Source organism: Scyliorhinus torazame, chromosome 7 (assembly GCF_047496885.1).
Source record: "Scyliorhinus torazame isolate Kashiwa2021f chromosome 7, sScyTor2.1, whole genome shotgun sequence".
Lineage (NCBI taxonomy): Eukaryota > Metazoa > Chordata > Chondrichthyes > Carcharhiniformes > Scyliorhinidae > Scyliorhinus > Scyliorhinus torazame.
This window is the reverse complement of record NC_092713.1, coordinates 189,154,033-189,172,255: the sequence shown is the minus strand read 5'-3', so window position 1 is coordinate 189,172,255 and position 18,223 is coordinate 189,154,033. Positions and strand designations below refer to the sequence as shown.

Sequence of the window (18,223 nt, the reverse complement as noted above, 5' to 3'; positions counted from 1 at the left end):
AATTTGCCCTAAGGGGGTTGGGGGAGGGCTTTGAAGTACAGTGGAGGACGTTCATGCCTATACTTGAGGAGCTGTTTGTCGCGAGGGAGGGGGAGGGGGGAGTAAACAGGGGGAAAATGTACAAACTGTATAATCTGTCGGATGTTAGGGTTGCGTTATCATATTGAATATGTTTGGAATAAAATATCTTTAAAAAATATATGTTTGTGTAAATTCATGCCGTTATTATTTCACCCATTTATTAATCCAGTCAGGATAAATAGGTTTGTGCCTCTCAAAGCAATAAAATGTCAGATAAGCACCATCAGCACAAAGACGGGGGGCGGGATTCTCCTCTCCCGCGCCGAAGTGGCTGCGCCGTCCTGAACGCCGTCTAGATTCACGATGGCGCGAAACGGCCCCGATCCCGACCGATTCAGGCCCTGACAATGGGCTAGGATTGGGGGCGTGTCATCTACACGTGCCAGGCCTTGTCGCCCGTGTAAAGGCGGCGCCGCATAGATGACGCGGCCGGTGCCGCGTAACTGGCGTCATCCGCGCATGCGTGGGTTGGCCGGCGCTAACCCGTGCATGCGTGGTTGCCGTCCGCTCTAAGTCTGCCCCGCAAGAAGATGGCGGACGGATCTTGCGGGGCCGCGGAAGGAAGGAGGTCCTCCTTCAGAGAGGATAGGCCGACGATCGGTGGGCACCGATCGGGGCCATGCCACACTTGAGGTACCCCCCGGTGCATGATCCCCCCTCCCCCCCAGCGTTCATGCACCGTTCACGACGGCAGCGACCAGGTGTGGACGGCGCCGGGGGGAACCCGCCGTTTTGGCCTGGCTGTTCGGCCCATCCGGGCCTGAGAATAGCGGGGATGCCGGAGAATCGCCATTTTGGGTGTCTCCGGCGATTCTCCGGCCTTCGGAACTCGACGGGGCAGTTCCCGCCGATTGGGAGAATCGCGGGAGGGCGTCGGACCGGCGTCCCGGGAAATTTTGGCGGCCCAGGCGATTCTCCCAACCGACGCGGGAGTGGAGAATCTCGCTCTGGGACTTTTCAAGGCCCAATAAATCTGACCTTGCCAGCAATGCTCATATCCTAAGAATACAACATGCGGGCAGCATGGTGGCCTAGTGGTTAGCACAGCTGCCTCACAGCGCTGAGGTCCCAGGTTCGATCCCGGCTCTGGGTCACTGTCTTGTGGAATTTGCACATTCTCCCCGTGTCTGCGTGGGTTTCGCCCCCACAACGCAAAAATGTGCAGGGTAGATGGATTGGCCACACTACATTGCCCCTTAATTGGAAAAAATTATTGGGTAATCTAAATTTTAAAAAAAAAAATACAACATGCGTCCGTTGAACATTGACAGCTGATGTCTAGGAGAGAGATGTAGGGCCTGGTCCATAATTTGACCCACAGACCCTGTGACGATTGGCACCATCTTTGGTGCTGGCAACAGCCAGCTGACTACAAAGACACGAGCCCTGCAGCTGACACGGGCACTGCAGCTGCACATGCGAGAGGTTTGAGGGAGACGGTGGTGTAGTGGAACCCAGGCTCATGTTCTGGAGGCATTCGTTCAAACCCAAACCTATTATGACAGCTGGTGCAACTTGAATTCAGTTAATATATCTAAAATATAAAGCTAGTCTCAGTAATAGCGACATGAAACTATCATCAATTGTCAGAAATACCCATCTGGTTCACTAATATCCTACAGGGAAGAAAATTTGTGGTCCTTACCCGGTCTAGCCTACATGTGACTTCAGACACACAGCAATGTGGTTCACTCTGAACTTCCCTCTGAATTGGCCGAGAAAGTCACTCGTTTCATGGGCAATTAGGAATTGGCTACAAATGCTGGCCTTTCTAGCGATGTCCACATCCTATGAAATAAATTAAATGCTCCCCCGAGAGTTGCAGCTTGAACAAATTTAGCCCTTGTGGGGCCTCTTCCTAACTTTCTGATACAAAACAGGAAGACAAGACAAGGCAAATCTTTTTGGTCAATTATTTTCTTTTCCTGGTTTGAAGCATCTGACCCCTTGCTGGGGCACTAATCTATACATTTCATAGTTGAAATACCCATTTTTCATAGGCAAGGCTTGCCAGGTGAGTGTCAGGAGACTGTTTCGCTGTGCACGGCACTGCAGCTCTGCCTCATCCGGCTCCCATCAAACATCCACAGGTGAATAATTGACAGTAGTGGTCACCAGATCTCAAACAGGACTGGCAGCCCTGGGTGAAATGCTCTAGTCCAAGCACGAATGTTAATTACATGGGTATGCAACTCTTGTGTTGGCTGAGATCCACTGATTCATCACAGACCAGGGGCTGAACCTGGGACCTTTCTGATCTTTGCAGCATTTGTTATATTGATGTAGCAGTCTTTTGGGCTGCAGTGGCAGCATGTTTATTCCTAGCTCAGTATGACTCTGCTCCATAATTTACATGACCTTCGGGAGCTTTGAATCAGTTCAGTACGCGTGATGAAGGTGCCTACATATGGTGGTGTGTATGTGTGCAAAGTCCCAAAACAGCAATGAGATAAACGACTGGATAACCTGTCTCGATAGTTTTGGTTGAGGAATAAATATTAGCCAAGAGAATTCTCCTGCTCTTCTTTAAATAGTGTCATGATCTTGGCTTGTATTTTGCAGAGGGAGGGGATGTTGACAGTAAACTGCATTCACCACCATTAACTCTTTCTAACAGACTGTAGCTTCAGGATGTCAGGTATGTGCAGATCGGTGCAGCAATCTTGACATTATGATCTGTCACTCACTGATCCTACGACTGTGGACACCCACTTCCCAAAAAGCTGCAATCACTGAAATCAACAGGAATTTCAACTTTCCCACTGCCACATCAGTGTTAAAAACCCTCTAAATAGTTACACCTCGTTAAATCAGGTGTAAGAAGGCTTTTAATGGCAATGTGATCAAGAAAATTTGATGAACTGGCCCTGAAAAATGTAGATATATTTGCAAAGTGCTGTTAAATAATTAATTAATAGAGCTTTAAATCTAATTTTTTTCATAAAAATTTTTTCCCCCAGAATATTTTAGCTTTCTACTTCACCTCATGGGCATGTCTCAATATTTAATTTGTTGTATATTAATTTTTGAATAAGTGATTTCATTTTCCTGCCTTTTGTTTCCTGGTTGGATAGCTGTGAAAATCCTATAACTTGATTGGCTACTTAGACAGTCTGATGACAGCACTTTACCTCCCTACTGGGAATCCCCAGAAGAGACCTGCAATCAGTTACAAAGCGACTGAGTGGGGTGGTGGTGGGGGAATTCTTGCTCGAGAGATCACTAGGTCACACAAGACATTATTCTGACTCACTGCGTTATGACTGAACTGAAGATACCTATGGTTATAGCAGCCACATCCAGCTTCAAGAGGATTCATCTCAGAACCTGTAACATATGCTCATGCACATATATTTTCGCACTGAATGCAGCACACCAGACATTAGACATGGCTTGTAAGAGGCTAGCCTAGGATCAATAAAAATATTATTCAACCTGCAGACAGAAATGAAGCACATTTAAGCTTTCTGCTCGATTCCTCAGTAATCTGTGGCGGAATGTGTCATTCAATGAATGACCTTACCCGTAGGGACGTGATTGTGGAGGGGTCTTTGATTCTACCATCTTCATCCTTCAAGTTGTATCCTTCCGGCCTTTTGTCCCGCTCGCTGATTTTCCACAGTTTAACCGTCTTATCTATTTTCAAATAAATGAAACAGTTCAGTTAATCCTACAAACGAGTTACTGCATAGCCCCTGTGAAATTCTGGTTTTCTGATTCAGGAGTTGAAACCATTTAATTCAGATTACCACGCTTCAATAATTCCTTACGTGAACTATCAATTTCTCATTTTAAAGATGTTACAAGGCTCACAAATTAAGATTGAGTCCTGGTATATTTTAGGGTGCATTACATTTATGTTTAAAAAAGATATACAGGCAGGAACACAGCAGACACAGCAGAAGGAAAGGAGGGTTTTGTAAGGAGTTCCATGGACCATATCACTGAGATTGTTATCATCCATTCAGTTCCCCTCAGCTGCTTCTCCCCTTCTGATGTCCACCAAAGATTTTTTCTGAATATTTTAGCTTTCATCTTCACCCCATGTGCATGTTTCCTGGTTGGGTGTCTGTGGCAATCCTTTAATATGATTGGCTACTTTGACAGCACTTCAACTGCCTGCTGGGAATCCGCAGAGAAGAGAGCTGCAATCAGTTACAATACCACTGCACAATGAGAAACGGATCACCAAATCACCCCAGACATTCTGGCTCACCGTGCTATAACTGAACCAAAGGTGCCTTGGGTTAGATTAGCCAGATCCCCCAAACCTAGCCTGGAAACCTCTTTAATTTCTCTCATGGCCTCTTTGAGCTTATTTTATCCCTGAAACACACCACCTCACTAAACTTCAAAGGGCATAGACTGAGGAGAAGTTAATGTTACAAATGCCGCTGTCTCAGTCCCTGTTCCATAGTGCACATCCTAATAGTATGAACCTGGAACATCAGGAAATCCCACATATAAGTCTGTCTCTGGCACTGGCAGACCTCCCCATCCCCCCGCTATCAGCACAGTTCAGAAATTGGGCTGCTAAACAAAGTTCCCATCTGCTTCAGATGGGTTGAGCGATAAGATAAAAAGATGTGTTTACATTGGACGCATTGAAAACTGACAACTTTCAGGGTTGTGCAAGTAACTGGTTAGCTGTTTCAAAGGGCTGGCTTGTGCCAGCCTCGATGGGCAAGATGGGCCGGGTGACCTCTGCCTGTGTTATAAGAGTCTATGATTCTAACTTGACAATAGAACAGGGACAAAAGGTAAGCTGCTTTAATTTCCCTATCCCACCATATTAAATGTTTCAAACACCAGCTTCAGCTGACCTTAATCTTTCCCAGCCATTTGATATCAAAGAATGGTGATGCTGACTAATCCGTTTTGTTCCCAGAAATACTGCATCAAACAGAAGTCATTGGAGAGCCCATGAATTGTTAATATTGTGAAAAATGACCCTTATAATGAGTTTCTCGAACTGCAGGCTCTGTACAACACACAGGACAGGTGCATGATATAGAAGATGATTAGAATCATTTTAAAAAATATATATTTTCCAAATATGTCCCTTCATTGAAATATGGAAGTTCTCAATTAAATGCTATCAGAGAACCAATTGTGTTAGAATATTTATTAAATATTAACAGGTCTTTGATTCATTGCAGCTCCCCACCACTCTGGCCCTCCCCTCAATATAGTCAATCTGTGCTCTTGCACTTAATTTCTATTGCACACAATAATAGGGTTCCCTCTCTTTCAACCCACTCCTGTGTGTCAAATCACCATCCTAGACTGAGGGGGGAAACCAGAAAACCAGCATTCTGCCCCATTACTCCATCAGGAAAAAAAGGGGAAGTAATCTTCAAATCAGAGCCAGGTCAGTCAGCAGCAAAATCACACAGAGGGCAGCGGAACTGAGAAACTCTTTTCTCAACAAAGCTCCGCATGCTGTTGGTCAACCGGAGTTGTGAAGGATATCAAATTATTATGGAGATATGGCAGGTAAATGGAATTAAGGTACAGGTCAACGATGAAAGACAGAGCTGGCCTGAGGGACTGCAGGCAGCACGGTGGCACAGTGGTTACCACTGTTGACTCACAGTACCAGGGTTCAATTCAGCCTTGGGTGACTGTGTGTGTGGAGTTTGCACTTTCTCCTCCTGTCTGCATGGGTTTCCTCCGGGTGCTCCGGTTTCCTCCTACAGTCTAAAGATGTTTAGGTTAGGTGGATTGGCCATGCTCAATTGTCCCTTAGTGTCCATAAAAAAGGTTAGGTGGGGTTGTGGGGGTAGGGTGAGGGAATGGGTCTAATTAGGATGCTCTTTCAGAGGGTCAGTGCAGACTCGATGGGCCAAATGGCCTCCTTCAGCTTATAAGGATTTTATTATTCTATACTCCTGATCCTAATGTTTGGTGACTGTGGCAGGAATGAGTTTGATGTTCGAATGGCCTTTACTCTTGGGTCCTTAAGTGAACATGGTGTAGGCAGCCGATGATGCAGTGGTTAACACTGCTGCCTCATGGCGCCGAGGTCCCAGGTTCAATCCCGGCTCTGGGTCACTGTCCGTGTGGAGTTTGTACATTCTCCCCTTGTTCGCGTAGGTTTTGCCCCCACAACCCAAAGATGTGCAGGGTAGGTGGATTGGCCACGCTAAATTGCCCCTCAATTGGAAAAACTGAATTGGGCACTTTAAATTTTTTTAAAAAGTGGGGTAAATTGCAAATCTGTTACAGTTAAAGAAAGAGTGTGACGGAAAAGGTGCAATGCAGATATACCATTTTACATTGAAACCACACCAGCATCCATCTATAACCTACCATTCGTTGAGAGAAGGAAGTAGGCTGCATTCTGCTGGGGTAGCCACCTGATTTTATTTATCTTCTCTTCGATCTCTAGACTCTTCAGGTAGTCAAACTCTGGTTCATGGCTCTGGAAAGTGCTGTAAACATTATATTCTCCTCTGCGATGAGATTGGTTTTTACTCTGAGATAAACAAGGAAACAAATTCACATATATAAAGTCCTGCAGAATGTCTGTGACTATAGTACCAAAGAATAAGAGGCATCAATTTCCATTATTGGCTTGACTAAAAAGTCATTCATAATACCACGGGGATTTAAGGTATAATCCCAGAGATAAAGGCCAGAATTCTCTGTCCGTTCACACCGGTGGGTTCTCTGCTCCCATTGCAGTGAATGTTTTGCCTAAGCGTCAAATTCTCCATTCTCGCTGGCAGCTGTGTCAGGCCGAACTCAAATTGGAGAATCTCCGCCTATTTCTTTCAAACTTATGGTTGAAAGAGCCACATGTCAATTAATAGGATAACAGCATCACATCAACGAACTCAAAAGAGTTCATTTTTGCAGTGCAGAGTCAAAGGTAACCATTACCTTCATCACCATTAAAGCAATTCACAAGGAATGCAATGATTTTCTACAATGTGATTCACATCCTTGTTTGAACAAGTTTTGAAATGTCAGAACAATCCATTTCCTGAATGCTGTCCCTATGTAACACATCTCATGATACCCTGGGCTAGTGTGCAGTCAATTCCAGCCCCACCTGACCCAGAGTCGCAACACAGGTGAAATTAGATTCAGTTTAAAATAGCCAAGGTCCTTGGCTGAGCCCAATAAACTACAGTCACCAGATTTGTAGCTTTAAAACACAAATAACCTTTTATTATGTACAGTATTATAACTAAACAGACAGAAAATGTAAGTATCTACTACCCCATTCCGAACTCGACCCACTCTCTACACACACATATACACACACACACACACACACACACACACACACAGAAAGTGTAGTGGAAAGGGAAAGAAAATGTAAATAATAAATGGATAAGGATCTTTGATGCACTGGGATGACTTCCAGTCAATGTCAGGTTTTCATTTGGTACTTCTTCCTTCTAGGCTTGAGATGATTTTCTCTGGCAAGGTTGTCTACTTTCTCTGCAGACTCAGCAGCATTTCAGGTTCATAGTAAAGGATGTGCCAGGTACTCACTGCTTTCAGAACAATAGAATAGTTCTTTCACTTCAGAAAGCAGAACAAAGTGAGAGAGAGAGACACACAGAGTTCCTTTCGCTTCCAAGATCTAAACACTTTTGCTAAGTTCTCTTCGATTGCATTACACAGGCACCAATTACTAACCGTTGTCAGGCAGAACACTGTGCCTGGCCAACCCATCAGCTGCCAGTTCATCAATTGAACCAACTTCCTCCAAAGCTGGTTTCTAAGATCCACTCGGTGCCAAAAAGTCTAGCATCTCCAGGTCTGGGAATGCAATGTCCAGGCAAACAGGATGATTCAACTTTGAATCTTCTGCTTAAAGGCACATTCTGGGTCCACGGACCACAAATAATAAAATAAATATGGGAACAAAGGAAATAAACAAGATGGACTCTTACACTCACCATGGGGTGAGTTGTGGGATGGTGGCAGTGACAGAACCACAGATAGAGGTCCAGTTTACTACACTGAAGTCCTAACTTGCTCATGTTTATTGTCCTCTGTGTTTTCTTCTGATCAAGCCTGGGGACATGTCATGTGTGGTACACTAATGTACACACTTAGTTTAGAATAATGGTCTTCAAAACTGAGAGAGGGAGAAGATGCTGACAATGGAAGGACTTGATCGAGCTCCCAGGGACAAAGTATAGAGGATTAGGGCCTTAGAACTTCAAATGCCTCACTTACCGGTTTGATAGCTACCTCTGATGTCGCTGACTATACCACTGAGTACCGAATGGAAAATGCAATAGAGCCTTCACAAGATTGCGTCTGAGGCAATGGCACAGAGCTGCTTTCTTTCAGGACAATCCTAATGTTCACCTGCACCTGTCCCTAATGTTTTAGGGACTGCATTGTATCTTGCGTCTCTTCTCACTAACAAACCTCCTCTCCATCCCAGCCAGCTCCACCCACCTTGTAGCTGCAACTTTTGAGCTGTACAATGCTGGGGCGAGGCTAAATCATTTAATTAAATTTGTGCTCAATCCTCGTATAAACCCATTCTGTCAAAATTGGAAAGAAAATTAAGGTTGCCCTTGAACACAAATCTCAGATCGGGAATGCCTGGAGGGCTGGTCAATATATGCTCCTGACCTCTGATGGTATAGATTTAGTGGTCTGTTGCCTACAATCTTGAATTAACAACAATTGGGAATCATTAAAAGAGATATATTAGTTTACCAGGAAAATACTGGCATTTTCAGTGGAGAGCTTCAGACAGTTGTAATATCCGCACCTAAGGGTATAAACACTTAATCAAACTGGATTGCAACAATTGGAATTCATCTTCAGGAAAAAAAACAAGTGGAGGTGGTAAACCCATCAAGAAGCAAAAAGATGTGAAAATTATAGGTTAGTGGTTCTCCTATGAAGACAATGGGCTATCTGCACAACGTTATTCCATCTCTGGGCATGTCTTCTGGAAAGAGGCTCCCCGCAGTGACCTATATTGCAGCTTCCCGTTTTCCAATGTCCTCTTTTTAAAATTATTTCACAAAATGTCAACATCACTGGCAAGGTCAACAACTATTGCCTCATCCTTAATTGCCCTTGAGAAGGCGGTGGTGAGCTGCCTTCTTGAAGTGCTGCATTCCATGTGGTGTAAATACATCCACAGTGCGGTTAGAGAGGGAGTTCTCTAGTGAGTTTGAGGATTGGCTCCCATGTTTTGGTAATCTTGATTTGGAGGCTTGGTGTATCAGATTCGGTGGAGCACATCGTAACCTGTCTTCGAGGCCAGGGGTCAGTCTGACCCATTGATGCTGTATAGTCCTGTACTGTCCTGTTCCTGATGCACGTCATGAGGGGTTGGAGGCGGCCAAACTGATCGAGCCATCCTCCCAGCCGGGGCCTAGACTGGGTGTTGGTGAGACGGCATGGCGGAAGTAGTGACTCATGCTTTGATCGCTGGAATCCTTGAAAGATCCTGAAGAGTGCTCGTTGAGCCGGCTTTATCCTCAGCTTTTGCTTTCTTCATGTGACCAGGATGATGTCTTTATGCTGAGGATTACCCTGCAGCTCATCTGTTATTCTGAATTTTACTCCCTGTTGATCATGTTGGTTTCTTGATGCTGTCTTTTTTCATACAGGGAAGTGTGAAATTTGGGTGTTGGTCATCCTGATTTAGCAAATGAGAAATGGGATTTGTGCTCAGTTTAGATCCTATTTGTAATAATGTCGTATAGTGTCTTATAACCCTTGCAATTGGGGGAAGGGGATGTTCTACATTATCACCCCCATCTCGTTTAAAAGGACAAAGTGTGGAGCCGAAGTGGGAAGAGGGGCGGAAGGTTGAGGTCGGTAGGGCTAGTTTGTCCTCGCTGTGATTGAGGATAGTTCCCCTAGTTAGAGCTAATCCGTTTCGTGTTTTTCTTTTTTTCCTTCAGATTTGAATATAAGCTAGTCTGTTATCAGAGTAGGTTGAAGTGGGATTGGTATTCGTGGCTGAGGATTGGGGATGAGAGTGGCCCTGGATATCCTTTATATGACAGTCATCACTGTGAGTTGGTTGAGTGTCCCATCCCTGGGTTTTCTTTTCTCCCCCTTTTTTCATCTGGGTGAGGATTGTGCTGCTTCTGGTTCTGGTCTGGCCCGTTGGATCGGCTCCTGGGGAGGAGGGCTGCCCCTTCCTCCCACCCCTCTCTTGGACTGGAATTCTCTCTTGGCCGAGGGTTAGAGCGATTTTTGCCTTCTTTTATGAATTAGGCTGGTACATGGCCCTGGGTGGGGTTGGGTGGTGCAGGCTCGCCAGGGTGTGGGTTTTGGGGTGTGGAAGGTCCTTGGGAGATAATTTCTTGATTTGTTTTTTGGATAGTGTTGGGCTAGGCCAGGCCTTGCATCATGGCTAGTATCCTGCTGTCTCCGAAGTTCAGAGGTGTCCCCTTTTGACGGCGCCTTGGGGGTCCCCAGAGAGGCTGGCTTTGGTTCCCGGGTGCATGGATATTTGGGGATGGGCAGAACAATGTACTTAGTAGGTATCCTTTTTTTCCCCTGGGGTCGGTGTGATTCCCCCTTTATTGAATGGCGGCTGGCTTTCCTCCTCGTTGATGTGTCTCGGGAGGCTGCCCAACCAGTTGGGGGTTGGATTCTCTATTCCGCTTTTTTTTTTGTTGAGTACGGTAAACTTTGTTGTGTCAGTTTCTGAAATGTAAAATTCTAATGAATATATTTTGAAAAAGTACGAGAAGACATTAATAAACTTATGGACCAGAGTTGGCTTTGATCGATTGGGGATCAATAGGAGGACAGAAATAAGGACCTGAGAGCCAAGGTGGAGGAGATTGAGAATAGATCGCGGCAGCAGTACTTGAGGATCGTGGGGCTGCCCGAGGGCATGGAGGGCCCGAGGCCGATTTGTGTTGGCGATGGTTTTTAAAAAATAAATTTAGAGTACCCAATTAATTTTTTACAATTAAGGGGCAATTAAGCCTGGCCAATCCACCTAGCCTGCACATCTTTGGATTGTGGGGGCGAAAGCCACGCAAACACAGGGACAGTGACCTAGAGCCGTGATCGAACCTGGACCTCGGCGATGTGAGGCAGCAGGGCTAACCGACTGCACCACCGTGCTGCCCTGTGTTGGCGATGTTGACAGTTTTAAAAAAAATTTAAAGTGCCCAATTTTATTTTTTTTCTAATTAAGGGGCAATTTAGTGTGGCCAATTCACCTAACTTGCACATCTTTTTGGATTGTGGTTGTGAGACCCATGCAAACACAGGGAGAATGTGCAAACTCCACACGGACAGTGACCCAGAGCCGGGATCGAACCTGGGACCTCGGCGCTGTGAGGCAATAGTGCTAACCACTGAATGTTGAAGATGTTGATGGGGGAGGAAGACAACGTCTTCCACGTGGTGTTAGATAGGGCCCACCAGTCGCTCCGGCCAAACCCGCGGGCAAATTAACGATGAGAGCAGTGAATTTTGTGCTTCCATAGTTATCAGTGGAAGGAGAAGATGCTGAGAATAGCCAAGCAGACACAAGAGGTGAGGTGGGAAGGAGCTGGGATTCGGATATATCAGGATCTCACGGTGGACTTGGCTAGTTGGCGGGCTGTCTTTAACAAGGTAAAGATGGCACTGTACAAGAGTGGAGTGCGTTTTGGGGTGATCTACCTGGCGAAGCTAAGAGCTACACACAATTCGAGGGGTTATTTCTTGGAGACGGCGAAGGTGTTGGGAGAAGCAGAAGGACTGAGACTGGATTGAGCATGGTAGAAGAGAGACCTTGTTGCTGTTGGCGGTTGGTTGGGGACAAATGTTATTATAAAGCTTTATGTTTCTATTCATAGGGGTATTTTCATTTTAGTGCCCTTACATGTTTTTTAATGTACGAAGCTGTTGGGAGTGATAGAGTGTGGGGATCTGGCATTTGGTGGGGAATTTTGATGCGGCAGGGGACTTTATAGAATCATAGAATTCACAATGCAGAAGGCGGCCACTCGGCCCATCGAGTCCGCACCGGCCCTTGGAAAGAGCACCCCACCCAAGCCCATGCCGCCATCCTACCCCCGTAAACCAGTAACTCCACCTAACCCTTTTTGGACCCTAAGGGCAATTTAGCATGGCCAATCCACCTAACCTGCACATCTTTGGACTGTGGGAGGAAACCGGAGCACCCGGAGGAAATCCACGCAGACACGAGGAGAACGTGCAGACTCCGCACAGACAGTGACTCAAGCTGGTAATCGAACCTGGGACTCTGGAGCTGTGAAGCAACTGTGCTAACCACTGTGCTACCATGCTGCCCACGTTGGGTGGGCTGGAGAGGTTTTGACCTTGTTTGTTTGTTGGAAGTGGGGGGAACGGGAGTCTGGTGGAGGGGCTCCTTCGCAGGTAAGCTGCAGTTCACTAGCGAACGGTAGTGAGATGGGAGTGGGGCTGCAGCACGCTGAACCTGTTTTGGCGGGTTTCGGTGTGCCTCGGAGGTATGAATGGTAGTTGGAATGGGGGGGGGGGGATAGTGGGGAATGAGGCAGTTTCAAGAGGAAGTGATTGGGGGTTTTCTGGGAAGGGGCATGGGACAGGGTTGGGGTAGCTGACGGCGAGTGGAGGTGAGGGGTTGAACGGCCAGGTGGGTTCGGCCAGAAACCATCCTGGGATTCTGGGAGGGCTTCTGGATGTGGAACGTGTAAGAGCCCCCCCCGATCCGGATGGTGACATGGAATGTCCGAGGGTTGGGAGGTCTGGTGGGATGGGCGAGAGTTTTTGCACACTTAAAGGGTTTGAGGGCTGATATGGTACTATTGCAGGAGACTCATTTGCGAGTGAAGAACCAGGTAAGGTCCGTAAAGGTTAGGTAAGCTTTGATAGCAATGTTCAGGGGTGACAGTCTTGATAAATAAGAGAATTCGGTTCCAGATGGAGAAGGTGGTAGCGGACTTGGGGGAGGGAGGTATGTTAAATGGTGAAGGGGATGTTGGAGGGTAAATCTGTGGCTTTGGCTAGCATTTATGTCCTGAATTGGGATGACATGGATTTTATGAAGAGGATGGTGGCGGCTCTTCTGGGCATGGATACATATCAGGTGATCCTGGGGTGATGGGTCCACCTGAACACGGTTTTTGATCCAAACTGGATTGTTCCAGGCCAAAGTCGCTGATCCCATTGGGGGGGGGGGGGGGGGGGGGGTCGGGGTGGGGGCATTGTGCAGTGGGAGGCTCTGAAAGCAATGGTTGGGGGGTGGGGGGGAGTGATTGCTTACAAGGAGCAAGTGGATACGGAAGCAAAGCGGCTGGTGAATGAGATATTGTAAGTGGATGGAAATTATTCGGAGCACAAGAGCCTGCCTTTCAGGTGTTATTCAACGGACTGCTTTGGTGCTTTTAATCAAAAAAGCAAGCTTTATTCAAACAATTTAGGTAACAGTTGTATAAACACTAACAGCAAGAATTATTATCAACTTCAAACATAAAGACCCCACGCAGCTACAGTAATCTATGTGTAACCCTTAATGAATTCCTCCTTAACTGTTCCAATTCAATAACAAAATCCAAGTAAAACCAGAAACCCCTTTTCAAAGGTGTGGCCCAGCACATGGCATTCTCACTGGTATAAGACTTGTTATTGATACTCTGTTCCCCTTTTCAAACAGCAGATTTGAATTCCTTCCAGAAAGAAAGTATCTTGTTTACGTTGCCAAGTATCTGGAACAGCTTTTCAAATGAAGATAGAGAGATACTTCTTTCAACCTGTGCAGTTCAAAACCAGTCCAAACCCAAAGTGAAAGTAAAACCTCACAGAGCCCAGCCCAGCTCCACCCACACAAGACATCACTGAAGCCATGTTATAAGACAAAAGCATTTCTTAAAAGGACACTTCCAAGACACCGGGATCGATCCCGGCCCCAAGTCACTGTCCGTGAGGAGTTTGCACATTTTCTCCATGTCTGCGTAGGTCTCATCCCCCAACCCAAAGATGTGCAGGGTAGGTAGATTGGCCATGCTAAATTTCCCCTTAATTGGGAAAAAATAATTGGGTACTCTAAATTTTTAAAGAAAGGTTTAGAGGTTGGGAGGATGGATAAAGGGGTGATGGTAATGGGGAATTTATTCCTGCAGGGATGATTTACGAGTTTGGAGGAGCTAGCGGATAAGCATGGTTTTGCCCAGTCCGAAACGTTTAGATACATGCAGTATAGGGATTTTGCTAAGAGGTTTTTTCCGCCATCATCGTTTTTGGAGAGGAGGTGGAGGAGGGTAGTACCTCAGGAATTTTTGTGAGTATTCTGGCAGGGGATGTTGCGTCGCTCGGAGGGATTAAGGTCAAATGGGAGGGGGAGTTGGGAGGGGAGGTGGAGGAGGGGTGTAGTGTGAAGCCCTACGGAGGGTGAATGTCACATCGTCCTGTGCGCAGCTCAGGCTCATACAGTTAAAAGTGGGTCATTGGGCACACTCAACTAGGGCTAGGATGAGTCGGTTGATGAGGGGAGAGAGGATAACAGTGAACAGCATGGGAGGAGCCCAGCGAATCACGTACATATGTTCTGGGCTTGTCCTAAGAGGGCAAACTTCTGGGGCTCCTCCTTCAGCACCATGCCGGCGATCTTACAAATGGAATTAGAGCCTGATCCACTGTAGGCCATTTTCAGGATGACGGACCAACCGGAGCTGCAGACAGAGCAGATGTCTTAGCCTTCGCCTCACTGATTGTTCACAGGCGGGTTCTGTTGGGAGTAGTGGTCAGCTTCTCCACCCAGTACCTCGGCATGGTTGAGTCATCTTGGTTGAGGGATCTGAGTTTTTCTACCTTGAGAAAATTAAGTATGAGCTGAGAGGCTCAATTCGGAGGTTTCATACAAGATGGCAGCCATTTGCCATGTATTTCAAGGAACTGGTCATCGTCAGATGTTGGTGGGGGGAGGTGGGGGGAAAAGGGTTGGAGTGTTTTTTGTTTTGGTGTGTTTATTTGTTTTATATATAAAATGTTTAATGGAAAGATTTTTTTTTTTTTATAAAGATTTCATAGCAGAGCACTTAGAAAACAGTGGCAGGATTGGACAGAGCCAGCATGGATTTATCAAGGGGAAATCATGCTTGACAAATCTACAGAATTCTTCGAGGATGTAACTGGCAAAGTTGAGAAGGGGGAGCCAGTGGATGTGTTATATTTGAATTTACGGAAGGCATTTGACAAAGTCCCGCATCAGAAATTAGCGTGTAAAATTAAAGCACATGGGATTAGGGGTTGTGTATTGAGGTGAATAGAAAACTGGTTGGCAGACAGGAAACAAAAAATAGGAATTAATGTGTCTTTTTCAAATTGACAGGCAGTGACTAGTAGCACAGGGATCGGTGCTAGGACCCCAGCTATTCACAATATATATCAATGATTTAGGAGAGGAAACAAAATGTAATATCCCCAAATTTGCAGATGACACCAAGTTGGGTGGGAGGTGAGCTGTGAGGAGGAAGCAGAGATCCTTCAGTGGGATTTGGACAAGTTGAGTGAGCGGACAAATGATGGCAAATGCAGTATAATTTGGATAAATACGGGTTTATAGTAGCAAAAACGAGAAGGCAGACAATTATCTGAATGACCATAAATTAGGAGAGGGGAAGGTGCAACGAGATCTGGGTGTCCTCATACAGCAGTCACTGAAGGTAAGCCTGCCGGTACAGCAGGCAGTAAAGAAGGTAAATGGTATGCTGGCCTTCATTGCGAGAGGATGAGAGTACAGGGACAAGGATGGCTTGCTGCAATTTGCAGGGCCTTGGTGAGGCCACACCTGGAATCGTGTGTGCAGTTTTGGTCTCCTTATCTGAGGAAGGATGCTCTTGCTCTAGAGGGAGTGCAGCGAAGGTTTACCAGATTGATTCCTGGGATGGCGGGACTGACGTATGAAGAGAGATTGAATTGGTTGGGATTGTATTCGCTGGAGTTCAGAAGAATCGGGGGTTCTCTTAAAAACCTATCAAATTCTGACAGGACTAGACAGGGTAGATGCAGGAAGGATGTTCCCAATTGTGGGTGTCGAGTCTGGAGGATACAGAGTAGGCCATTTAGGACAGAGATGAGGAGAAATGTCTTCACCCAGAGAGTGGTGAGCCTGTGGAATTAACTGAAGCCAAAACATTGTATGTTTTCAAGAAGCAATTAGATATAGCACCGAGGGCGAGGGGGATCAAACGAAATGGGGGAAAACGGGATTAGGCTATTGAGTTAGATGAAAAGTCATGACCATGATAAATGGCGGAGCAGGCTCGAAGGGCCTCCCCCTGCTCCTATTTTCTATGTTTCTAGGATATGAATTGGCAAATTATCTTTAATATGGACGAGGGAGAGTGGTACATGTTGGTGGAAGAATATGGGGTAGAAGAGCAGAAAGATCTGGGGGCACAGATACGTGAATCACAAAATATTGATGTAAGTTACTAGATTCATAAAAGAGCCAAAAAGGCAGTAAGGAACATTTTTAGAGGGATGGAATTGAAAAGCAGAGAAGTTATGATCGGCTTCTACATATCTTTTGTTACTCTTGGGATCATATCATAGAAGTTACAGTGCAGAAGGAGGCCATTCGGCCCATCGAGTCTGTACCGGCTCTTGGAAAGAGCACCCTACCCAAAGCCACACCTCCACCCTATCCCCATAATCCAGTAACCCCACCCGACACTAAGGGCAATTTTGGACACTAAGGGCAATTTAGCATGGCCAGTCCACCTAACCTGCACATCTTTGGACTGTGGGAGGAAACCGGAGCACCCGGGGAGAACGTGCAGACTCCACACAGACAGTGACCCAAGCCGAGAATCGAACCTGGAACCCTGGAGCTGTGAAGCAATTGTGCTAGCCACTATGCTACCGTGCTGCCCATCACGGTGAACAATTCTGATCTCCATGTTATAAAATGGATGTAGGGGCAAAGGAGAAAAGACAATAGATTTAAAGGAAGTCCTGCAATTATATAGCGCCGTTCCTAACCTCAGGACTACATCAGGTAAGGTTGTTCAGGGTGAAATCAGGAAGCACTTTTCACACAATGGAAATGTGGACCTTCTCTTGCTGTTGAGACTGTGGATTCTGGGGGAGAATCGAAGTTTTCAAGATTGAGATTCTTAAGGTTGTAAAACAAAGCTGTCTTAAAAATGACTTTGGGCTGGATTCTCTGTTTGGTCCCCACACCGGCATGAAAATGGTAGTGATTTACGGCAGGAAAACTAGTACAAAACGGCGACCGATTCATCGTTTTGCTGGGGGCTAGCAGGGAAACAGCGTAGAACTCCTAGCCTAGCTGCCAATATACGGCCTGCAGCATTTCCGGGTCTGTGGCCACGCATGCGTACGGTGGCGGCCAGCAGCGGCCGCGCCGTACTCCATGGCGGACTCAGCCCACGGACTCCAACCGCAAAAATAGTACCCCATTCGGCCATTTGCGCGCCCCGGACTGCCCACTCACAATGCCCCCAGCCCCGAATGAAGCCTCCCCCTGCCCGCGGATCGGCCTTCCCCCGACTGTGGCAGCGCTGGGCTGAGTCCGCAACCGCCACGCTAAATTCACGACGGGCGAAGCCATGAGAGTCCTTCGCCGTCGGGAACTCGGCAGGTTGGGGATGGAGCATCGCGGGGCGGGCCTCAGGCAATGGATACGCGGGTTTCGCTTTTCACAGGGTGGAGTATAGCGGAAGCAGCCGCGTCCTCGATATTGCCATCATCATGGATTCTCAACCGCCTCGCCGAATGCGATTTCGCCGTCGGGGAGCAGTGAATCCAGCCCTTTATGTATTTATTGAGCTGAAAACCACTGGTTGAGTTTTAAAAGACTGAAACAGCATGCCAGTAACTTAAAACAACAGCTTCTAAGATGGCCCGATATTTGTACGGTGCATCTCATAAGTTCTAAAGCCATTAAACTGGAGTCAGTCTGTCTAGAAAACCCCATCAGTGACAATCACCTGTGTGAATCAGGCTAATCTTTGACCCATTCTCAAGCATCCAGACTATCACCTATGTACTCAACTGAGCAGGAATCAAGCATTAGACATAATCACTTTGGACAATAAACTCTGGCTGAGATAGGAACTCGCCCAGCCATAACGCAAACACATAAATCATGAACCTGAAATCAATAAGCCTTATGGTCATATTTGGGTAACTGGTCAGGGGTTGAGAAAGGATCATGTGATGAGCC

At 46.4% G+C, this 18,223-nt stretch overlaps 1 protein-coding gene across 4 annotated transcripts in view; it reads right to left on the bottom strand.

Annotated features, from left to right (window-relative positions):
* LOC140426748 (serine/threonine-protein phosphatase 2A 55 kDa regulatory subunit B beta isoform) overlaps nucleotides 1-18,223 on the bottom strand; it is an 892,336-nt gene that overhangs the window by 116,217 nt on the left and 757,896 nt on the right. For all 4 annotated transcript variants that reach the window (XM_072511886.1, XM_072511887.1, XM_072511888.1 and 1 more), the window contains 2 exons: nucleotides 6,394-6,559; nucleotides 3,605-3,717 (listed from right to left, as the gene is read on the bottom strand). In XM_072511886.1, the coding sequence (XP_072367987.1) occupies nucleotides 3,605-3,717; nucleotides 6,394-6,559 (279 nt within the window). The remainder of the gene's footprint in view (nucleotides 1-3,604; nucleotides 3,718-6,393; nucleotides 6,560-18,223) is intronic.